This window comes from Leucoraja erinacea, chromosome 5 (assembly GCF_028641065.1).
Source record: "Leucoraja erinacea ecotype New England chromosome 5, Leri_hhj_1, whole genome shotgun sequence".
Classification (NCBI taxonomy): domain Eukaryota; kingdom Metazoa; phylum Chordata; class Chondrichthyes; order Rajiformes; family Rajidae; genus Leucoraja; species Leucoraja erinaceus.
The window spans coordinates 59,551,939-59,572,746 of NC_073381.1; the positions used below are offsets into that span (position 1 = coordinate 59,551,939).

General features: G+C 42.9%; 1 protein-coding gene across 6 annotated transcripts in view; it reads left to right on the top strand.

The window, feature by feature from the left end:
- Nucleotides 1-20,808, top strand: part of LOC129697305 (protein FAM184A-like) — a 116,207-nt gene that overhangs the window by 36,885 nt on the left and 58,514 nt on the right. For all 6 annotated transcript variants that reach the window (XM_055635739.1, XM_055635742.1, XM_055635740.1 and 3 more), the window contains exons 2-6: nucleotides 1,887-2,735; nucleotides 4,653-4,788; nucleotides 10,909-11,090; nucleotides 15,617-15,814; nucleotides 18,722-18,844. In XM_055635739.1, coding sequence (XP_055491714.1) covers nucleotides 1,887-2,735; nucleotides 4,653-4,788; nucleotides 10,909-11,090; nucleotides 15,617-15,814; nucleotides 18,722-18,844 — 1,488 coding nt within the window. The remainder of the gene's footprint in view (nucleotides 1-1,886; nucleotides 2,736-4,652; nucleotides 4,789-10,908; nucleotides 11,091-15,616; nucleotides 15,815-18,721; nucleotides 18,845-20,808) is intronic.

Below are 20,808 nucleotides of genomic sequence, written 5' to 3' on the forward strand. Positions count from 1 at the left end.
ATGATCAAGGAAAGGTAGCGCCCACAATAGTCAATTGTTGGCTATGGGGTAGGTGATGACAAGTTATACAGATAGTGAAACTCAACAGGACGACAGTGAAACTAGTATGATTACTAGGATGGGGGAGAGATAGTGTATATCTATCTTTGGTTTAAACCAGCATCCGCAGCATTTGGCTTCAAAGTGGGTGGTGAGGCCTTACACAGTCTACAATGGTGGGGGCTGAGCAAGCCGCATCAATTGGAATGCTTTTTGACAGCTGGCTTTTAGATAGGTGACCCTTCTTTCCCCTTTTGAATTCAACCTGAACAACCTGGGTAAAGCTCAAAGTTCAGAAAGCAGTAAATTGATCTGGGCATTGATATTTCCAAAGATCTTTGGTATTAATCCAGAATTGTTGGAACCATAATTGTTACTTCTTTGTGGTTAGTCTTAAATAACCATGTAATATATGACCTGAAGGTTGTGTCAAGCAGTGGTCTGACTGCGTGATTTATCTCTTAGATTATTGTCAATTTAACTGCGTGGCATTATAGACTTGTTTTTTATCACTTCCATTTCAGTCTGTTTTTATATGTTCACGCAGTGTGCTGTTAGTTCTTCACAGCATGCTACGACATAGAACTTGGTCAATTTTAAGTGAAAGTCACAAAAATAACTGGCTGACTTTGCAATAATTTTAATAATACTAATTGATAGGGCACATCAGAGACCACTTAAGAGATGCATCTTAAGTAGTTTAGCTAATGCTTGCATATTCCTTCATAATGAGAATAGAGAAGATATGTTTAGATTTTATGGCAGTACTATGGATTCATTGTCATTTTTATAGATAAGGCACTCACAACCTGACTCTCACTATTAGCAAAACCAAAGAACTGATTGTGGACTTTGGAAGAGGAAGGTTGAGGACCCACAAATCTGTTTACATGAATGGTGGAGAGAGTAGAAAACATCAAATTCCTGGGCATGCATATTTCTGACGATCTTTCCTGGACCCAGCACACTGATGTAATTATAAAGAAAGCACATCAGTGGCCCTACTTCCTGAGAAGGTTACGGCGATTCAGTATGTCGAAGAGGATTCTCTTGAACCTCTGCAGGTGCACAGTAGAGAGCAGATTGACTGGTTGCATTGTGGCCTGGTATGGCAACTTGAATGTCCAGGAGCAGATAAGACTGCAAAAAGTTGTGAACACTGTGCAGTCCATCACCGGCTCTGACCTCCCCACCATCGAAGGGATTTATTGGAGTCGCTGCCTCACAAAGGGAGCTAACATCATCAGAGACCCACACCATCCTGGCCACACACTCATATCAACACTGCCATTGGGAAAAAGGTACAGGAGCCTGAGAACTGTAACGTCCAGGAACAGCTTCTTCCCTACAACCATCAGGCTATTAAACACTAAAACCTCATAAGCTATGAACTACAATAGACTATTATTATTATTATTATTATTATTATTATTATTATTATTATTATTATTATTATTGCACTGTTATTGGGGTTTTTAGTTTTGTGTTATTATTTATTATGATTGCATATTCTGCTGTGCTGCAGCAAGTAAGAATGTCATTGTTTTATCTGGGACATATGACAATAAAACACTCTTGACTTGAATATAGATTGTTTATAATCATGAATGATATGACCTTTGATTGGGGAGGAGGTATGAGTTGGTCTAAATGAAGTGGCAAGTTTACAGCTGAGGCAAGCTTTAACTTATTTATAAAGGGCAAACAAGAGCTGTAGTATTCCTATACAAAACATATTGCATTGAATAATATTCCTATGACTAAGACAACAAATCCTTTTTTTTTCAAGAAATACATTGTCTAAACCATTAACTTTATAAATGTATGTCATATTTTTCTCTTCGCAGGTGATTTACGCTTTAAACACCAAAAATGATGAACATGAGGCTGCTATCCAGGCACTCAAGGAGGTCCATGAGGAGGACGTTCAACAAATCTTTGATGAAACAAAAGAGAAAATTCTTTACTATAAGGGGAAAATTAACGAGGAAGTAGAATTACGAAAGAAAATCCAGTCGTTGGAAGAATCTCTGGAACAACATGAGCAGATGAAAAAACAAGCACTAGCAGAATTTGATGCCTATAAGCAGCAGGTTGAAGATACACATCTTGTTTTAGAGACTCATCAAATGCAAGGTGTTGTGATTATGTCTAGAAATATTCAAGAAATTAAGGATAGTTTTGAAGATAAACTACAACAATTTATGCGGTTAGAATCTCAATTTGATCTGGATAAACAAGAAACTCTGGAAGAATTGCGTGCAGCTCATAAGCTAGAAATTCAGAATCTCTTAAAGTCTTCACAGAGTCAGCAGGAAACTTCAGATAAACAACAAGAGAAATTGCAGCAAATGCTTAGAACTGAACTGATATCTGTGAAGAACAAAACTGAAGCACTTGCACTTGAAAAACAAAAAATAGCGGATGAATTTGAGGCTAAATTGAGCAAAACTCGGGCCTTTTATGAACATGAAATTGAAGCTATAAAAAAATCTCAACAGGCTTCAGAAAGTGTGCTATGTAAACAGAGGGAGTCCCAATTAAAAGTGGAGTTTCATGTCCAAGAGACTGCTTTGAGAACAGCACTTGAGAAGTTGCAGGCAGAATTGCAGATCTCTCAGGAGGATGGCAATCAGCTGAGGAACAAGTATGAACAGCTTCATGGAGCATTAAACAAAGCAGAAAGTAATGTACAAGTAAGAACTACAGATTTTTTTAAATTACAACAATGTTAATTATAACACGTTATATCAGAATTATTTTTTCATTGGCGATTAAGCCCATTTGTTTTGTCCATTGCCTGACCAATGAAATATTTTCTGCGCTAAAACTAGTAGTTCTGTCATTACATTTAATTCAGATTTAAGGCAGGGTGTGGAATCTGTAAATATTGGGAGGCATTTTTAAAAAGGTTTTCAAATATATTAAAAAATTGTAAGATTTCTGTATTTAGAATTAATTTGCATGTGAAAAACATGATTATTAGAAACATGAAAACACTGAAATAAAATGTTTAAAAACAAATGAAGTACTCTCTCCCTCCTTTGCCCCATTTGTCAATTCCAATTTGTTTGAATGCAAGTCAAGTCAAGTTTATTCGTCACGAGATGTGCAGTGAAATGAAAAGTGCATGTACCGATCCTGCATTCTAGTTAATGTAGGATTACAGATCCAGATTCCCTAATATATACCCAGCACGATTAGTCTCTGTTGTTGGATTATAGGAGAAACATTATGATGGAATGGAATGACAGTGCAATGAATCTATCACTCAGCTTGCCTGAGATTTTGAGCAGGTTGGCTAAATTCTGAAAATTCATATAGGGGAGCAGCTTAATGTAAATTGTTCTGACCCATTAGTTATGTTAAGAAAAAGACTCCCAATAAATAAATTACTTAACCAATTAATTGCTAGATGGAACAGCAGGCGCAGCAGTTAGCGCTGCTGCCTAAGAGCTCCGGAAACCTGGGATTATTTATTTCTTTGTGTAGTATACATTGCTCCCTATGACCATGTTCACCATTTCCAACAGATGCTCTGCTCTCACTCCCCCCCCCCCCCCCCCGTGTCCCACTGCCTTTCCGGTAGATTAATTGGCTGCTGTAAATTGTTCCTTAGAATGGGTGAGTGGCAAAGGATTCATAGAACTGTGTGAAAGAATAAATTGCAGGGGTGCAAATAAATATGGAGTGGGGGAATAGTGATAATGGGATTGCTCTGATTGGGAGCTGACATTGACTTCAAGGGCCACATGGCCTCCTGTGTAAGTAGATATTGAGGCCCAAATATCTTGGTTACATTTTTTCTGCTCATTTGGACTTGCTAATCTCTCTAGTTTGCATGCTTATTAACAATATTAGAATCCTTGGGTCCAAAGGTGTGGAGGATATGTGTCCCATCTGCACCAATGTGCATTGATTTGATGCCAAGTGGTCAATCATTCTGAAGTAGGGTTGCCAACTTTCTTACTCCCAAATAAGGGACAAAAGGTCAAAATAAGGGACAAATTCCCAATGGCAATTCATTGACCAACTCGGCTGTAGCGGGATAAATGATGAGTTGGCCCGGGTGCTGGAATGTACACAAAGCCCAGCCGGCAGGCCAGCAGAGGAGATTTGGCCTGTGCAGCGCGATGTCTCGCTCAAAGTCCGGCACCGCATCCAATTCATGAACCGATGATCGGCCATGAGAAGGAGAGGGGTGGTGGTGTCAGCGGTAAGCGAAGTCTGAAGGTCGGACAGCTGGCCGGGCTGCCGACTGATGGGGCCACGGGCGAGGCGCTGCTGCACTCTATGGGCTGCACTAAGTTGGGTCTGGTGAGGCGGTGCGGACGCGGCGCTCCGACCCGACAGTCCCCTTGACCCGAGTAGTAGTAATCAAATGTGGGACAAGGGCGGTTGCGTATGGGACGAACCAATTTAGCCCAATATATCAGATGTCCCGGCTAACACAGGATGTGTAACTGTTTGCCTGCACTGTCCCTTGAAGTACTAAAAGAATGGCAATTTGAATCAATAACCTGTGCTGTGTTTTTTTTGTTAATGTGTAGTCCTGAACAGAGCCCAATTGTAATCATTGATTTATTTAATAAAAATGGCATGTATTCTTTCAGATGCTTCAGGAACAGCTGAAAGAGGACCAACAAAAAGATAATGATACCCTTATAAATCAAAAACAGTTAGAAAATGAACTGGTTGTTTGTAAAGATCTTATTCAACAACAATCTACAGAATTGCTACTGAAATCAAGTAGGTTTATCTGATGACAATGAAAATTTATAATGATGATACTTTATTGTCACTTGTACCTAGGTAAGGTGAGATTCCTTATTTTTGCATACAAAGTACACATAAGAGTCACCACAAATATGCCAACAAAGTTACAAAAAGTACTCATCCCTTCTTCGTTCCCTTCCCCCCCCACCCCCCAACAGTGGGTCTCCCTTAGTTCTCAGCGGCACCCCACACCAGGTTCCTCTTAGTAGTCAACGGCCTTCCATGCCAGGTCCCCCTTTGTTTTCGGCAACCCCCCCACTCTTGTTTCCCCTTTGTTCTCGGTTGCACGGCCCAGCCCGTTTATCCTTAGTTTAACCCCATTTGTTAAATGTTCACATAATCACTAATACAGTTTGAGTGATACAATTAAAAATAGAAACATCTTGATACATAATTTAACATGAAATACAAATTAAAAATATTGAAATCAGCTCATAGTTTTATAAGGGACAATCGTCTTAACTGTTGCTTCACCTATCTTTATTGCCACTGATCTCAGTAAAATATTTACTCTCTCTGATATTTTTCCACATATCTCCTGTTGACAGTAGGTCTGTAATGCACCCCTAGTAAAGTGACAACACCCTTTTAGTTCATAATCTCTAAAAAAAATATGGCCTTGGATGTGCACCCTCAATGATGAAGTAATATTCCATGACTAACATTACAATACCACTTCCACTTTTACATCCTCACTGTCTTGGCTGAAAATTCTGTATCTCGGGATATTGAGTTGCTCGTCTTGCCATGTGTAGGTGATGGCAACAATACCATAGTCCCATATATTAATTCAACCTTTCAGTTCTTCTACCTTACGAGGTAAACTCTTTGCATTAACATAGATGCAATTTGGATTTGGATTCCCTTCATGTGTAGTTATCCTTCAAGTTTGCAAACTGGATTTATTAACTTGTTCTCCTTCAGGTGACTGCAGCTCTTCATGTGGATATCTAGTCTGATTTCCTTTCCCTTGCCAACTCAGTTTAAACTTTCCTCATTAGCACCAGAGCATCTTCTCACTAAGATGTTGGTCCTGTTCTGATTTATGTTCATACGATCCTACAGTGTTGCTGCTGTTTTCCCCCGGGAAGCCATCCCCCATCATTGCACTCAATATGGTATGCCTGTTTGAGAGGGGAATGACTACAGATGACTTCTGCACCACCTGCCTGCCATTACTGCCTTCCCTGGTGGTCACACATGTCCTCACTTTCTGTGCCTGAGATCTACCACAGTTTCTGCATTCTGGATACTCTGTAGCGAGTGTAAAGTCAGTTCCTATTGCTCTATGCAGTCTTGCAGGAGAAGCAGCTAGACCACATAGTCACCAGCCTCTCTGCCGCACTGGCAATAATCTTTCTGGAAATCACAGAGTTTATTCATATTTACCTGCCTTTGAGTCATAGAGTGGAAACAGACCCCTCAGTCCAACTCGCCCAAACCGGCCAACAATGTCCCAGCTGCACTAGTCCCACTTGCCTGTGCTTGTTCCATATTCCTCCAAACCTGTCCTATCCATGTACCTGTCTAACTTTCTTAAACGGTGGAATAGTCCCAGCCTTAACTATCTCCTCTGGCAGCTTGTTCCATACACCCACCACCCTTTGTGTGAAAAAATTACCTCTCGGATTCCTATTAAATCTTTTCCCCTTCACCTTGAACCTATGTCCTCTGGTCCTCGATTCCCTTACTCTGGGCAAAAGACTGTGCATCTACCCGATATATTCCTCTCATGATTTTGTCTGCCTCTATAAGATCCTCCTGCGCTCCATGGAATAGAGACCCAGCCTACTCAGCCTCTCCCTATACCTCACACACTCTAGTCCTGGCAACATCCTCGTAAATCTTTTCTGAAACCTTTCAAGCTTGACAATATCTTTCCTATAACATGGTGCCCAGAACTGAACACAATATTCTAAATGCCGTCTCACCAACGTCTTATACAACTGCAACATGACCTCCCAACTTCTATACTTCTACACCATCTGACTGATGATGGCCAAAATGCCAAAAGCCATTTTGACCACCTTATCTACCTGTGACTCGACCTTCAAGGATCCATGCACCTGTACTCCTAGATCCCTCTGCTCTACAACACTACCCAGAGGCCTACCATTTACTGTGTAGGTCCTGCCCTTGTTCGACATCCCAAAGTTCAACACCTCACACTTCTCTGTATTAAATTCCATCAACCATTCCTCCGCCCACCTGGCCAATCGATCCAGATCCTGCTGCAATCATTCACAACCAACTTCACTATATGCAAAACCACTAAATTTTATATCATCAGCAAACATGCTAATCTTGCCCTGTATGTTCTCATCCAAATCATTGATGTAGATGACAAACAGTAACGGGCCCTGCACCGAACCCTGAGGCACACCACTAGTTACAGGTATCCATTCTGAGAAGCAACCTTCCACCATTACCCTCTGCTTCTTTCCACTGAGCCAATTTGCTACCCATTCAGCTATCTCTCCTTTGATCCCATGCGATCTAAACTTCCAGAGCAGCCTATCATGCGGAACCTTGTCGAACGCCTTACTGAGGTCAATGTACACAGCAGCTACAGCTCTGCCCTCATCAACCTTTTTGGTCACGTCTTCAAAAAAATCAATCAGATTTGTGAGACACGATCTCTCACGAACAAAACCATCCTGACTATCTCTAATCAGCCCTTGCCCATCCAAATGCTTGCATAACCTATCCCTCAGAATACTCTCCAGTAACTTACACAACAGATGTTAAGCTCACCAGCCTATATTTCCCAGCATTTTGCCTGCAGCCCTTCTTGAAAAAAGGTACAACATTTGCCACACTCCAGCTTTCCGGCACCTCTCCTGTATTTAAGGATGACTCGTAAATTTCAACCAGGCCTCCCGTAATTTCTTCTCTAGATCCCCACAATGTCCTCAGATGTATCAGATCAGGCCCTGGAGATTTGTCTACCTTCAAACATGACAGTTCCTTCAGTACTTCTTCGACAGTAACCCTGACTGCTGTTAAGCCACTTCCAGTGACTGCTCCAATTTCCTCCGTCCTACTGTCTATCTATCTTCTATCTATATAATTAAAATCTAAACTTGACCACTTCCTTTTGGCACTGTATATTGATTTTAGAAAAAACGCTACCACTTACGGCTGTGATTCTTGGCCATCTTACTCAGAGTCTCTCTCCACTCATCAGGTGCAGAGGATTTTTCCAATCGATGAAAATTAAAATAGTTATTAGTGTTTAAAAACTATTGCGATTCTCTCCTGTCAATCACGCCATGAAGACCACACCCCTTCCAGATGGACAGGGAGGGACTATAAAATCAGGGAGTGTGGGCGAGACAGTCTCTGCAAGATGGGGGAGGGAGAGGTCACGACTCTCTGACCTGTGAAACAACTGAACGCACTGAATGTCTACTGAATTGTGGGTGTGGTTCTTATGTGGTTTTTATGTTGTTTTGTGATGTTTTATGTGGTTTTATGGTGTTTCACCATGCTTGAAATTTGGTGGCCTTGCACCCTGCTTGAAATGGTATGAAACTGCATTTGAATTTGGTGGCCTTGCACCCTGCATGAAATGGTATGAAACTGCACTTGAATTTGGTGGCCTTGCACCCTGCTTGAAATGGTATGAAACTGCACTTGAATTTGGTGGCCTTGCACCCTGCTTGAAATGGTATGAAACTGCACATGAATTTGGTGGCCTTGCACCCTGCTTGAAATGGTATGAAACTGCACTTGAATTTGGTGGCCTTGCACCCTGCTTGAAATGGTATGAAACTGCACTGGAATTTGGTGGCCTTGCACCCTGCTGGAATTGGTATGAAACTGCACCTGAATTTGGTGGCCTTGCACCCTGCTTGAAGTGGTAGGAAACTGCACATGAATTTGGTGGCCTTGCACCCTGCTTGAAGTGGTAGGAAACTGTACTTGAATTTGGTAGCCTTGCACCCTGCTTGAAGTGGTAGGAAACTGCACTGGAATTTGGTGGCCTTGCACCCTGCTGGAATTGGTATGAAACTGCACCTGAATTTGGTGGCCTCGCACCCTGCTTGAAATGGTATGAAACTGCACTTGAATTTGGTGGCCTTGCACCCTGCTTGAAATGGTATGAAACTGCACTTGAATTTGGCGGCCTTGCACCCTGCTTGAAATGGTATGAATCGGCCCGTTCACGGGGCTTTTCATCGCCCGGCACCGGTGCGACGGCCGTGGGATCTTCACCGCCCTGCGGTCACATTGCTGCATCAAGATGATCGAGGGTCCCGATGTTTAAGCCGATTGAAGCCTCACAATTCGGGGCGGACGAAGCTGCTGTTGCTGGAGTTCGGAGTCGGTCACTCCCCCACCATGTTTTTATAGCAATTTCCATGCCTGAATCCAGCGTTGCCCTCCCACGTGTGGGGGCCTCCGCATACTGCTTAAGAAAACTCTCTTGAACACTTTTGAGGAATTGCACCCCATCTGAACCCTTCACGATATGATTTTCCCAGTCTATATTGGGAAAGTTTAAAAACCCCGACTGCTACAACCTTATTTGACCTGCAGCTGTCTGCAATCTCCCGGCACATTTGTTCTTCTAATTCCCGTTGACTATTCGGGTGTCTGTAGTACATCCCCAACAAGGTGATCATCGCTTTCTTGTTCCTCATCTCCAACCATATAGCCTCTCTATTCGACCCATCAGTAATGTCACTTCTGAACACAGCTGTGACATCCTCCTTAACCAACAATGCAAACACCCCCTCCTCTTTTTCCCTCGCCCATGTCTCTCCTGAAGCTCCTGTACCCCGGAACATTGAGCTGCCAGTCCTGCCCCTTCCCTAACCAGGTTTCAGTCATGGGTACAACGTCCCAGTCACTCGTATCTATCCATGCCCTAAGCTCATCTGCCTTTCCCGTGAGGCCCCGTACATTAAAATGGGTGCAGTTTAAACCAACCCTCCTTCCTCACCATGCTAACATTCTCTAACATGCTATTAATCCTTGCCTTTCCAACTGCAAATAAATGTTGTTTGTCGGAATACCTCCATTAATTTTCTCTCTAATGATGTAAGATTCACTGGCCGCTAAATTTCCTAGCTTGTCCCTGAATTCTTCTTAAAGAAAAGCATGCAATCTATCCTCCAGAATTTTGATACCTCAGTGTGACTAAAAAAGATGTAAAAACCAGGCACTTGATCAGAGCTTTCTTTGACTTTGCATATAATATATCTAATTATACCTCGGGACTTGTTCCTACATTCAACTTGCCAAATTTAAATTGCATTGGTTTTGTTGCGGAGGCCATTTTTTTGTTCTACATTTTTTTGTTGATCATGTACATTTGATTTTAAGAGACAACCAATAGAAACAAAGAACTGCTGGTTAATACACAAAAGGACACAAAGTGCTCGAGTAATTCAGCAAGTCAGGCAGCATCTCTGGAGTGAGGGAGGAGGAGAACTCCTTCAAAGTGGGCATTCCTTAAGGGGATTTTGCAGCGGAACATTCAAAATTTAGAAACAAACTGCAGATGCTGGTTAATACACAATGGACACGAAGTGCCGGAGTAAGAGAAGAGGAGAATCTCTTCAAAGTATGCATGAAGTCTGAAGAAAAGTCTTGATCCGAAATGTCAACTATCCATGTTCTCCAGAGATGCTGCCTGACCTGTTCAGTAACTCTAGCACTTTGTGTCCTTTGTGTAATTAAGAAACATATTTGTACAGTATTTTGACTGCTTGTTGTCTCAAATTACTTTGTATTCATAATAAAATATAGCAACCAATTTGTCATAAATAGAAAGATAATAGTAAAAATTAAACAGTGTCCATCATATTAGTTGAGAAACAGCTACTGGCCAACACCACTGAAAATCGTTCTTGTATCTTAGAATTGATAGTGTGCAGCTCTGAAGATTGGTGATGCTTCGATCTAAAGATTTGTTTACAACTACAGCGTGTTTTGAAACAAGTCATTAATCAGTCAAAATCTTTGAACTCAGATGGCAGTGCGACCACAGGTCCAAGGACAGAATTGTATGATAATACGTATGATATTGGAGAGATTATAAATAATTATATAAGCAATTATAAAAATACATTGTGCTGTATTTAGGTCATATTGGAACACTTGAAGCCACTGAAATGAACCAAGAAGCTACAATCCAAGAACTGGAGTCACAGCACTGCAGATTAAAGGAGAAATTATCTCATCTTGAAGAGGAAAGGAATATCTTGCAAAATAGCAAGCAGACCTTGGATGAACAACAGAGACATCAACTAATAGCAATTGAGAAGGTTGTGTATTATTTTACTTTTTGAGATGTTTAATTCTACCATGAAATAAATGTTGTTAGTTAGGAAATAAATGGAAGCAATGCAAAAATAAAAAATAAAGCTTAAATTGATTGATACTGCTGCTTAATACTTTGGAAAGTTGAATTTCTATTCCTAAGACAATAGTTTCCCTTTGTCAATTTGCATTACTAACAAAGCTAAATGTATTTCATATTAATCATCAGGATTATTGCCATTATAATCTATATTTACCAATATCATTTAAATAAATCTCCACTGCCCCAAAATGGTGAATTTGATATGTATCCATGGACATTCTGTAGATATCTCTTAAATGAAATTATTGATACTTTGACAAATCCCCTCCCTTGTAACCCACTATATCATTAAATTGATCTATGACCTTGGGTGTAAATGATATTCTACTTGCTGCTATGTGAAGCTAGCACATGGTAAAATCCCAATGGTACAGTTGCAGCGGGGACTGACAGGAGTTCAGCCAAAAACTAGTCGGACACAAGTGTATGCTCTAGACGTGTTTATTCTTCTGCATACAGCTCCCTACTCCTCAGCTGACACGGGCGTTGCCCGGCCTTAAATAATAACTCAGATAACGACCCCGTGACGATGGTTCGTCGTGACCTTGGGTTGCTATCAGGTGCCGCTACATGACCCCCCCCAGAACCAGAACACTGACCCGCACAGGACGTCGCACGAGGCGGCCCGAACGCATAGATACAATCCTGTGCCCCGGGGGCTTGCTCGGTTCGGGAGAATCTCCGGGAGCCCAGGACGGTGGACGCCTGCAACAGGGACATTGAGCCACATGGACTGGCTCGCTCAGGTCCAAGTGGGTCGATTTCAAATGAGCAACAGACACCGTTTCACGCCGGCCTCCCATGTCCAAATCAAATGTAGTAGGCCCGTGACGCAGCACGCGATAGAGACCTTCATATGGGCGCTGCAAGAATAACTTGTGGGAGTCACGGCGAAGAAAAACGTATGGGCAGCCCATCAGTGGCAGTGGCACATGGGAAGGGGCCACTCCATGACACGACATTGGGATGGGAGACAGGGCGCCGACCCTCTCCCGCAAGCGGATCAGCACCAATGACGGGGGTTCCTGGGACCCATCAGCAGCAGGGACAAACTCCCCGGGGACGGTGAGCGGAGCACCATATACCAACTCCATGGAGTGCGATGACAGATCCTCCTTGGGGGCCGTCCGAATCCCCAACAGGACCCACGGCAACTCGTCCATCCACCCAGGGCCTGTGAGACGAGCCTTCAGGGTGGCCTTCAGACAGCGGTGGAACCGCTCCACCAACCCATTTGATTGGGGATGGTACGCTGTCATGTGGTGAAGCTGCGGCCCCAACAGGCGGGCCATGGAGGACCACAGTTCATATGTAAACTGGGTGCCCCGGTCGGATGTGATGTGCAGTGGAACCCCATAGCGGGCAATCCAGGCTGCTACGAGGGCACGAGCACACAACTGCGTTGAAGTGTCCATAAGCGGGATGGCCTCCGGCCACCATGTAAAATGGTCGACCACCGTAAGCAGGTGTGAAACCCCTTGGAACGGAGGCAGTGGCCCCATGATGTTCACGTGTATGTGATCGAACCGCCGGCGTGGCACAGTAAAGTCTTGAATGGGTGCCCAGACGTGTCTATGCACCTTTGCTGTCTGGCACGGGATGCACGCCCAGGCCCAGCGAGCGACCTGCTTCCAAAGTCCGTGCCACATAAACACGCTAGCCAGATGGGATCTTCAAAACTCTCCCCACGAGCTGCTGCCGGAGGTCTCGTGGCAACTGCTGCAGGTAGGTGAATTGAAAGAGCAGACAGGGCAGGTGATCACCCATGAGTAGGTATGTTACAATACTTACCTTCAGCGGCGCTGCAATTCTGCCACTGGCCGTGTGCGTGATTTTGGCGCGTTTGAGGGGGAGGTGGGGTTAAAACGCGGTATTTTTCCGACCTGGTCCTGGTTTATATTTGTTGGAGTGCAAGATGTTGCTGAAGAAACGTTCTTAAGGCCGTTCTGTGTGGTTTTTTTTTAAATTCGCTCGACAAGTTAATCGCTGGAGTCATTTTAAAATCAGCTCTGAAGCTGTCAATGCTGACAACAGGGCCGGATTTCATGTAGGTGACAGGTAAAAGAAAGTAGTTTATTTTTATGTATAAAAGTGTTTCTTTAGATGCATTTAATTCACATTTTAAGTTGCGAAACGGTGATTTTTTCCCCCGAAGAACCGGCAGTGTATTTGCTGCCGATATGGGGACTAAAATCACCACAACCTCAGCGTTCCAAATGGTCCCGTTCCAGAAAAACGTGTGAATGTTATTTGGACACTTAGGCTATTTAAAAATGTTAATCTATTCTTAAGAAATGGATAGATGTTTAGATCCAGTAATTGAATTTTGTAATTAGCTACAATTAGGTAACTAACTAATTATATGCTTTAATTTCAAGTCATCTAAGTAAGATTGTTTCATATTTGGTTCAGAATGCTTCAATCTATAATAACTGAAAATTTCTTTCAGTTCTCTTAAATTTTAAGAAAGTTATGGGCTTTTAAATGTCCTCGATCACAGCTTTTGTGTTAAGTCAATGAAAAAGCAATAGGGAACAAGATGCTAATTTCCGAGTATGAAAATGGCCATAACCTTTTTAATAATGAAGATATGAAAGTGAATTAGGTGTCAAATTAAACTTCTTTTTATGCTTTATCTGATTGGATAAATTAAAGACTTGACTTTTTAAATCTCAAAATTTTGTAACATTGCTACCATGAGCGTGAGCATCTCGCTCATGAGGGCCGAGGGCATCCGGTCGCCGAGCCCACCCATGTTAAGGACCTGACAGGCGCGCTGCATTCGGCTCGGCCCGAAGATCCAGAGCAGCAGCTCCTTGAGACCTGTGTATTTCCCTATGACCGGCGGGTCATCCAGGTAAGGAATGACCTGACCGGCCGTCTACTGGTCAAGGGCGCTTACCACATAGTGATAGAGAGTCTCGTCAGCTGTAACGCCGCAAATGTGAAATTGGGATTTGGCCTGTCCAAACCAAACCCTCGGCTGTGAGGTCCAAAATGTAGGCAGCTTCAGGGAGACAGCGTTGAGTTCGGCCTTGTCGGCTTGTAGGCAGCAGCGACAGAATGCATTATTTATTTATTTTAAATTTCCCTTCCAGGATTACACTCCTGGGCGTCTGGGGTCACCAATTGTGGCGGGGACTGGCAGGATGCCAGCCAAAAACAAGTCGGACACAAGTGTGTGCTCTAGACGTGTTTATTCTTCTGCATACAGCTCCCTACTCCTCAGCTGACACGGGCATTGCCCGGCCTTAAATAATAACCTCCGATAACGACCCCATGACGCGCACCTCCCCCACCAAGACACCGCTCTCTAGAGCCGATGGTTCGTCGTGACCTTGGGTTGCTATCAGGTGCCGCTACATTTTTAAATGAAGTTGTAAATGTTGTCAAGATGATCCTGTGAGAAGAAAAGGAAATCCAAAGGGAAAATGCCACATGAAATGCGAAAGGTCTTCAACAGGATACAACAGGATACAAATTTAGAATAGTAGCATTCAATAATAGCTGGTTACACCTGCATTTTGTGTCTATCTTCAGTGTAAACCATTATCTGCAGTTCCTTCCTTCCAATTAGTAATATCGTGGGAAATGTGCCACGGATCAGTTATTAAAATGTTGAGGCAAATGTTCAATTTGGAAAGATTTTGAGCAGTTTGAAGCTCAAAAGACATCCAATTATTATGTTTGCAAAATGTTCCTAATTACCTGGCAGGATTAGCTCAGCTTAGCTCAGTATCCTCCCCATGGCCAACATTCCCTACCTTGAGACTTTGTATTAATCCTGCCCAGTGGATGGGCCATATCATCTACATGTCAGTCAAAGATCAGAAACTTTGAACAAACAGTGTATTCCAAGACCTGTTCCAGTAAGAGATTTCCAGGAAGAAAAATAAAATTATTCAGTATCTGTTTAAGGTCATCTTGAAAACTTGTAACATTCTCAGTGACATATGAATCATAGCCCATGTCATTCAACATGGAGAAGGACCATCTAGTATCACCCATGAGCGTGATCATCAGTACCTTCATGATGGGATAAAAATATAGTATACACAACATTTAAGGAAAGATGGTAATGAAGACATGGGAAATGTCCATTGTTGTCCTTCAGCTGGTCCCCCAGAGTTTATAAAGTGTTAACCATAATCTTGCTTCAAATAATTCTACTGACAATTAGTCTGTTCCAAATTGCAACTGCCAATATACGGTAATTAATTCTGAATATTTTTTTGATCCTTGTATGCTCGAGGCCAAGAGAATATTACAAAAGGTGATTTCCTTAAAGTATGAATGAATCCTTTTGTGTCCTTGTAATGTCCAATGAAAATCTAATTGATGTAAAAATAATATTCCATTGCTAACTTCTTAAACCCTGCAAGATTTAATGCTTGCTATTAAATCTGTCATTAAATATTTTAATTGCAGTCCTTAAATGAAGAAAAAGAAATGCAAATACAATATCATGAAGAGGAGTTAACAAACCTGCACTATAAGCATGAAGAGGAAATCAAATATCTAAAGGAAACCTTTAAGAAGAATATGGAGGAGTTATCTGAAAAACATCAGGCAGCATTAGAATCTGTTCAAGGAACAAGTGAAAGAGAAAAGCAAAAATTGCAAATGGTAGGTGGAAATTATTGTCCCAGAATTTTGAATCAGTGGCATGTAGCACTGGCATCTGTGACAAGTATCAATTTTTTTTTCTCAGCTGCCATTATCAGCATATGCTACCGAACTAAATGTTGTAATGTGGCAGATAAGGATCAGGAAGGAAGGGGATGTGAGATGGGGACGGTTGCCAAAATGATCAATATCCATGAAATAACTAGGAAAAACACAAATAGCAAGCTAATCCACAGTCTTCCTTCGACAGATGACAAGCATGGCAACATTTTTGGAATATCTTCTTCAAAAAAAACACTGGGGTGTCATCTGCAAACTTGTAAATTGAGGTGGATTGGTATTTGGCTGCACGGTCATAAGTGTATTAGTCGCGGGCTGAGAACGCAACCTTGCAGGGCACCGGTGTTGAGGAGCATCGTGGAGGATGAATTGTTACCTATCCTCACTGATTGGGGTCATCAGGAAGTTGAGGATCCAGTTGCAGAGGGGAGTGCTTACTCCATGAGTTTGAATATGGGTTTGGTTGGGATAATTCTATTGAAAGCAGAACTGTAGTCTGTTTTATTAGCTTGAGCAGGAATTCCCTATTTCATTGAAATTCCACAGCTTGTACTCAGCAAGCTACAGCCACCAAGGTATTATTGTATCTGGATGCTGGAAAAGTATAGATCATGGAAATAAAATACCAGTGATTAGTTGATAAATGCATGCAATTTGGCAATATTTAGTTAGAAGATTGGAATTAAACATTTATTTGCATATGCCAATTATTTTATTCTCTGGAGCAAAAATAGATTAAAATGTAGAACTGTTTGTGTAGGAGCAATTTGAGGTTACGTTTTTTGTCAAAATGTCAGATGAATTGGTCGTGAACAGCCAGAAAGGAATTGTTATCATTGCTTTGTTCTTCGCACTTCCCTACTAGCATCTCTTCCTTATATTCAGTGCCCTCTTCACATTCATCATCCTCTTTTAGTATCTTCGACCTGATTATATCTACCTCCTCCTCCTGCCCTCCTTCCACTTAGCTAAGTATCTTCCACAAACCTGGTTATGCAGCACTTCAGCTCCTTGGATGAACACTCAGTATGGCAAATATGTGCATTGCAATGCAGATCACAAATCTTGATTGTTACTTGTAAAGCAAATTCAGGACGTGCAAAAAGGTCAGTGCAATCTCAGAAATGTTTTGTCTTTTTTATCAGCAGATAACACCATTAGTTTTGTTTGCTTTTTGGCAGTGGCTCAAATACAGATGGCATCATGCCGTTGTTCAAAAATGTTGTGGTAGCTGCCAAATTATCAGGCGTTATTCCACATGATGTGCATTGTATGATTTCATATCTCCAATTAACATTCCAAAGCAGCATGTGTCAGTTAGTGGTACAACGCACTCTAGGGAAGCTTGTAGTTCTGATTAAGCCATGTATTTTTACTACTTGTGACTTTCTGCCAAAAGAAAATTAAACATATTTAGTCGCTTGGAATGGTGTTTCATGTAAAAATACGACAGAACTGAGAGATTTTGCAAATATTTATATCTCTCATTTCCCTTATCCCTGACCAGTCTGAAGAAGGGGCTCGATCCGATACGTCACCCATTCCTTCACTCCAGAGAAGTCCCGCTGAGTTACTCCAGCTTTTTGTGTCTATCTCTAAAATATTAACATTAGTCTCATCTATTCCTTCCTACGCTCACACACCCCTCACACCCCTCTGGACCCCATTACCACAATCAACAATGCAGAGATGGCAGTAGAAGATCTGGGCATTTCTCTAAACAAATTTCAGCATTAATATAATGTCATAAGCGATAGGAGCAGAATTAGGCCGTTCGGCCCATCAAGTCTGTTCCTTCATTCAATCATGGCTGATCTATCGCTTCCTCCTAACCCCTTTCTCCTGCCTTCTCCCCATAACCCCTGACATCCGTACTAATCAAGAATCCACCTATCTCTGCCTTAAAAATATCAATTGACTTGGCCTCCACAGCCTCTGTGGCAAAGAATTCCTCAGATTCACCACCCTCTGACTAAATAAATTCCTCCTCATCTCCTTCCTAAGAGTCAAGAGTCAAGAGTCAATTTAATTGTCATTTGGACCCCTGGGGGTCCAAACGAAATCCCCATAACCCCTGACATCCGTACTAATCAAGAATCCACCTATCTCTGCCTTAAAAATATCAATTGACTTGGCCTCCACAGCCTCTGTGGCAAAGAATTCCTCAGATTCACCACCCTCTGACTAAATAAATTCCTCCTCATCTCCTTCCTAAAGGAACGTCCTTTATTTCTGAGGCTCTGACCTCCAGTCCTAGACTCTCCCACGAGTGGAAACAACCTCTCCACATCCACTCTATCCAAGCCTTTCACTATTCGGTAAGTTCAATGAAACTCATCTTTTCATCTTTCTAAAATCCAGCGAGTACAGGCCCAGTGTCGTCAAATGCTCATCATATGTTAACCCACTCATTCCTAGGATCATTATTGTAAACCTCCTCTTTATCCTCTCCAGAGCCAGTACATCCTTCCTCGGATATGGTGCCAAAATTGCTTATAATACTCCAAATGCGGCCTGACCAAGGCCTTATAGAGCCTCAGCATTACATCCCTGTTTTTGTATGCTGGCCCGCTTGAAATAAATGCTAGAACTATCTTGAAATATCTAGCTTAAAGTTAATGTAATATGACCAAATTAGGACTATATTTTACATTCCTATGTTTCTTGTCACTTTAGGCCAAATAAAAGCTTGAGAATGTCAAAGGTTGCTGCCCTGGTGTTCCCTGAAATTAATTTTTTTGAAATTTCATGACTGGAAGAACATTTTGTGCACAAAATAATGGGTTAATTTGTTTGTATTATTTCATTTAAGAGTCTTATTCTCTGTACCTAACTTTCTATTTTAAGGAAATAGATCAAAGTCTTGCGAAAGATCGGCTGCGAATGGAAGAGGAGAAAAATCAGTACCAACGACAAATAGAAAACATACAGGAAGAGTTGACTGCTAAGTTAAACACAGCGAATCAAGAGGCAAGAGAAATTGCTAATCTTAGATTTGATCTTTTTTTGGAAATTCTTCTCTCAAAGTACTAAGCATTCTGAAAATACAGTTTCAAAGGGTAGACATCCTGATAGTTTGACATCTACCTCACAAGTTGGGTCATGACCGACCTTCTTAAATGAAGGAACAACATTAGCTACTCATGGGCCCCAACTGTGCCTGCCTCTTTGTCGGGTACGTCGAACAATCCTTGTTCGAGGCGTACCAGGGCCCCATCCCCGACCTCTACCTCCGCTACATCGACGATTGCTTTGGTGCTACCTCCTGCACCCACACACAACTGACTGACTTCATCCGCTTCACCACTAACTTCCATCCGGCACTCAAATACACCTGGACCATTTCCAACACTTCCCTACCATTTCTTGACCTCACTATCTCCATCGCCGGTGATAGACTTCTGACCGACATCCACTATAAACCCACTGACTCCCATGGCTATCTAGGCTACACTTCTTCCCACCCTGCTTCCTGTAAGGACTCCATCCCCTACTCCCCTACTCCCAATTCCCCCATCTACGTCGCATCTGCCTCCAGGATGAGGTGTTCCACACCAGGGCATCGGAAATGTCCTCATTCTTCAGGGAACGGGGATTCCCCTCCCCTACTATAGATGAGGCTCTCACCAGGGTCTCTTCCATACCCCGTAACACTGCTCTCTCTCCCCATCCCCCCACTCGTAACAAGGGCAGAGTCCCCCTAGTCCTCACCTTTCACCCCACTAGCCGTCACATACAACAAATAGTCCTCCGTCATTTTCGCCACCTCCAACGTGACCTCACCACTCGCCACATCTTCCCATCCCCCCCCCCCCCCCCCCTGTCTGCTTTCCGCAAAGACCGCTCCCTCCGTAACTCCCTGGTCAATTCTTCCCTTCCATCCCGCACCGCCCCCTCCCCGGGCACTTTCCCTTGCAACCGCAAGAGATGCTACACTTGTCGCTTTACCTCCCCCCTCGACTCCATTCAATGACCCAAGCAGTCGTTCCAGGTGCGACAGAGTTTCACCTGCATCTCCTCCAACCTCATCTATTGCATCCGCTGCTCTAGATGTCAGCTGATCTACATCGGTGAGACCAAGCGTAGGCTTGGCGATCGTTTCGCCGAACACCTCCGCTCCGTCCACGTTAACCAACCTGATCTCTTGGTGGCTCAGCACTTCAACCTCCCCTCCCATTCCGAATCTGTCCTCTCTGTCCTGGGCCTCCTCCATGGCCAGAGTGAGCACCACCGGAAATTGGAGGAGCAGCACCTCATATTCCACTTGGGCAGTCTGCACCCTGGCGGCATAAACATTGGATTCTCCAATTTCCGGTAGCCCTTGCTGTTTCCTCCCCTTCTCAGCTGTCCCTCAGCCCTCGGGCTCCTCCTCTTCCTTTCTCCTTTCTTCTCCCCCCCCCACCCTCCCACCCTACATCAATCTGAAGAAGGGTTTCGGCCCGAAACTTTGCCTATTTCCTTCGCTCCATAGATGCTGCTGCACCCGCTGAGTTTCTCAAGCTCTTTTGTCAACATTAGCTACTCTCCAGTTCTCCAGGACCTTGCCTGAGGCTAGAGAGGACACACAAATCATCATCAAGGTCCGCACAGTCTCCTCTTTTGCCTCTCTCACTAACTGATCAGGTCCTGAAAATGTATCCACATTATGCTCTTCAAGAGCCCCAATACCTCTTCCTCCTTAATCTTAAACTGCCCATGCTTCTCCACACTGATCTTGCTGTCATCCATGTCTTAGTGAAAATAAATGCAAAGTAATTATTTAATACCTCACCGACATCTGCAGAATCCAACCACAAATTCCTTCCTTTTGCCTTGAGTACTTACCTTTTCCATGGTTATCCTCTTTTTTTTAAGTATAAAAAGCTTTGAGATTTTCTTTAATCTGACTCAAAAAGCCACTTTGTGGCCCACTTTGGCCGATTTAATTGACTGCA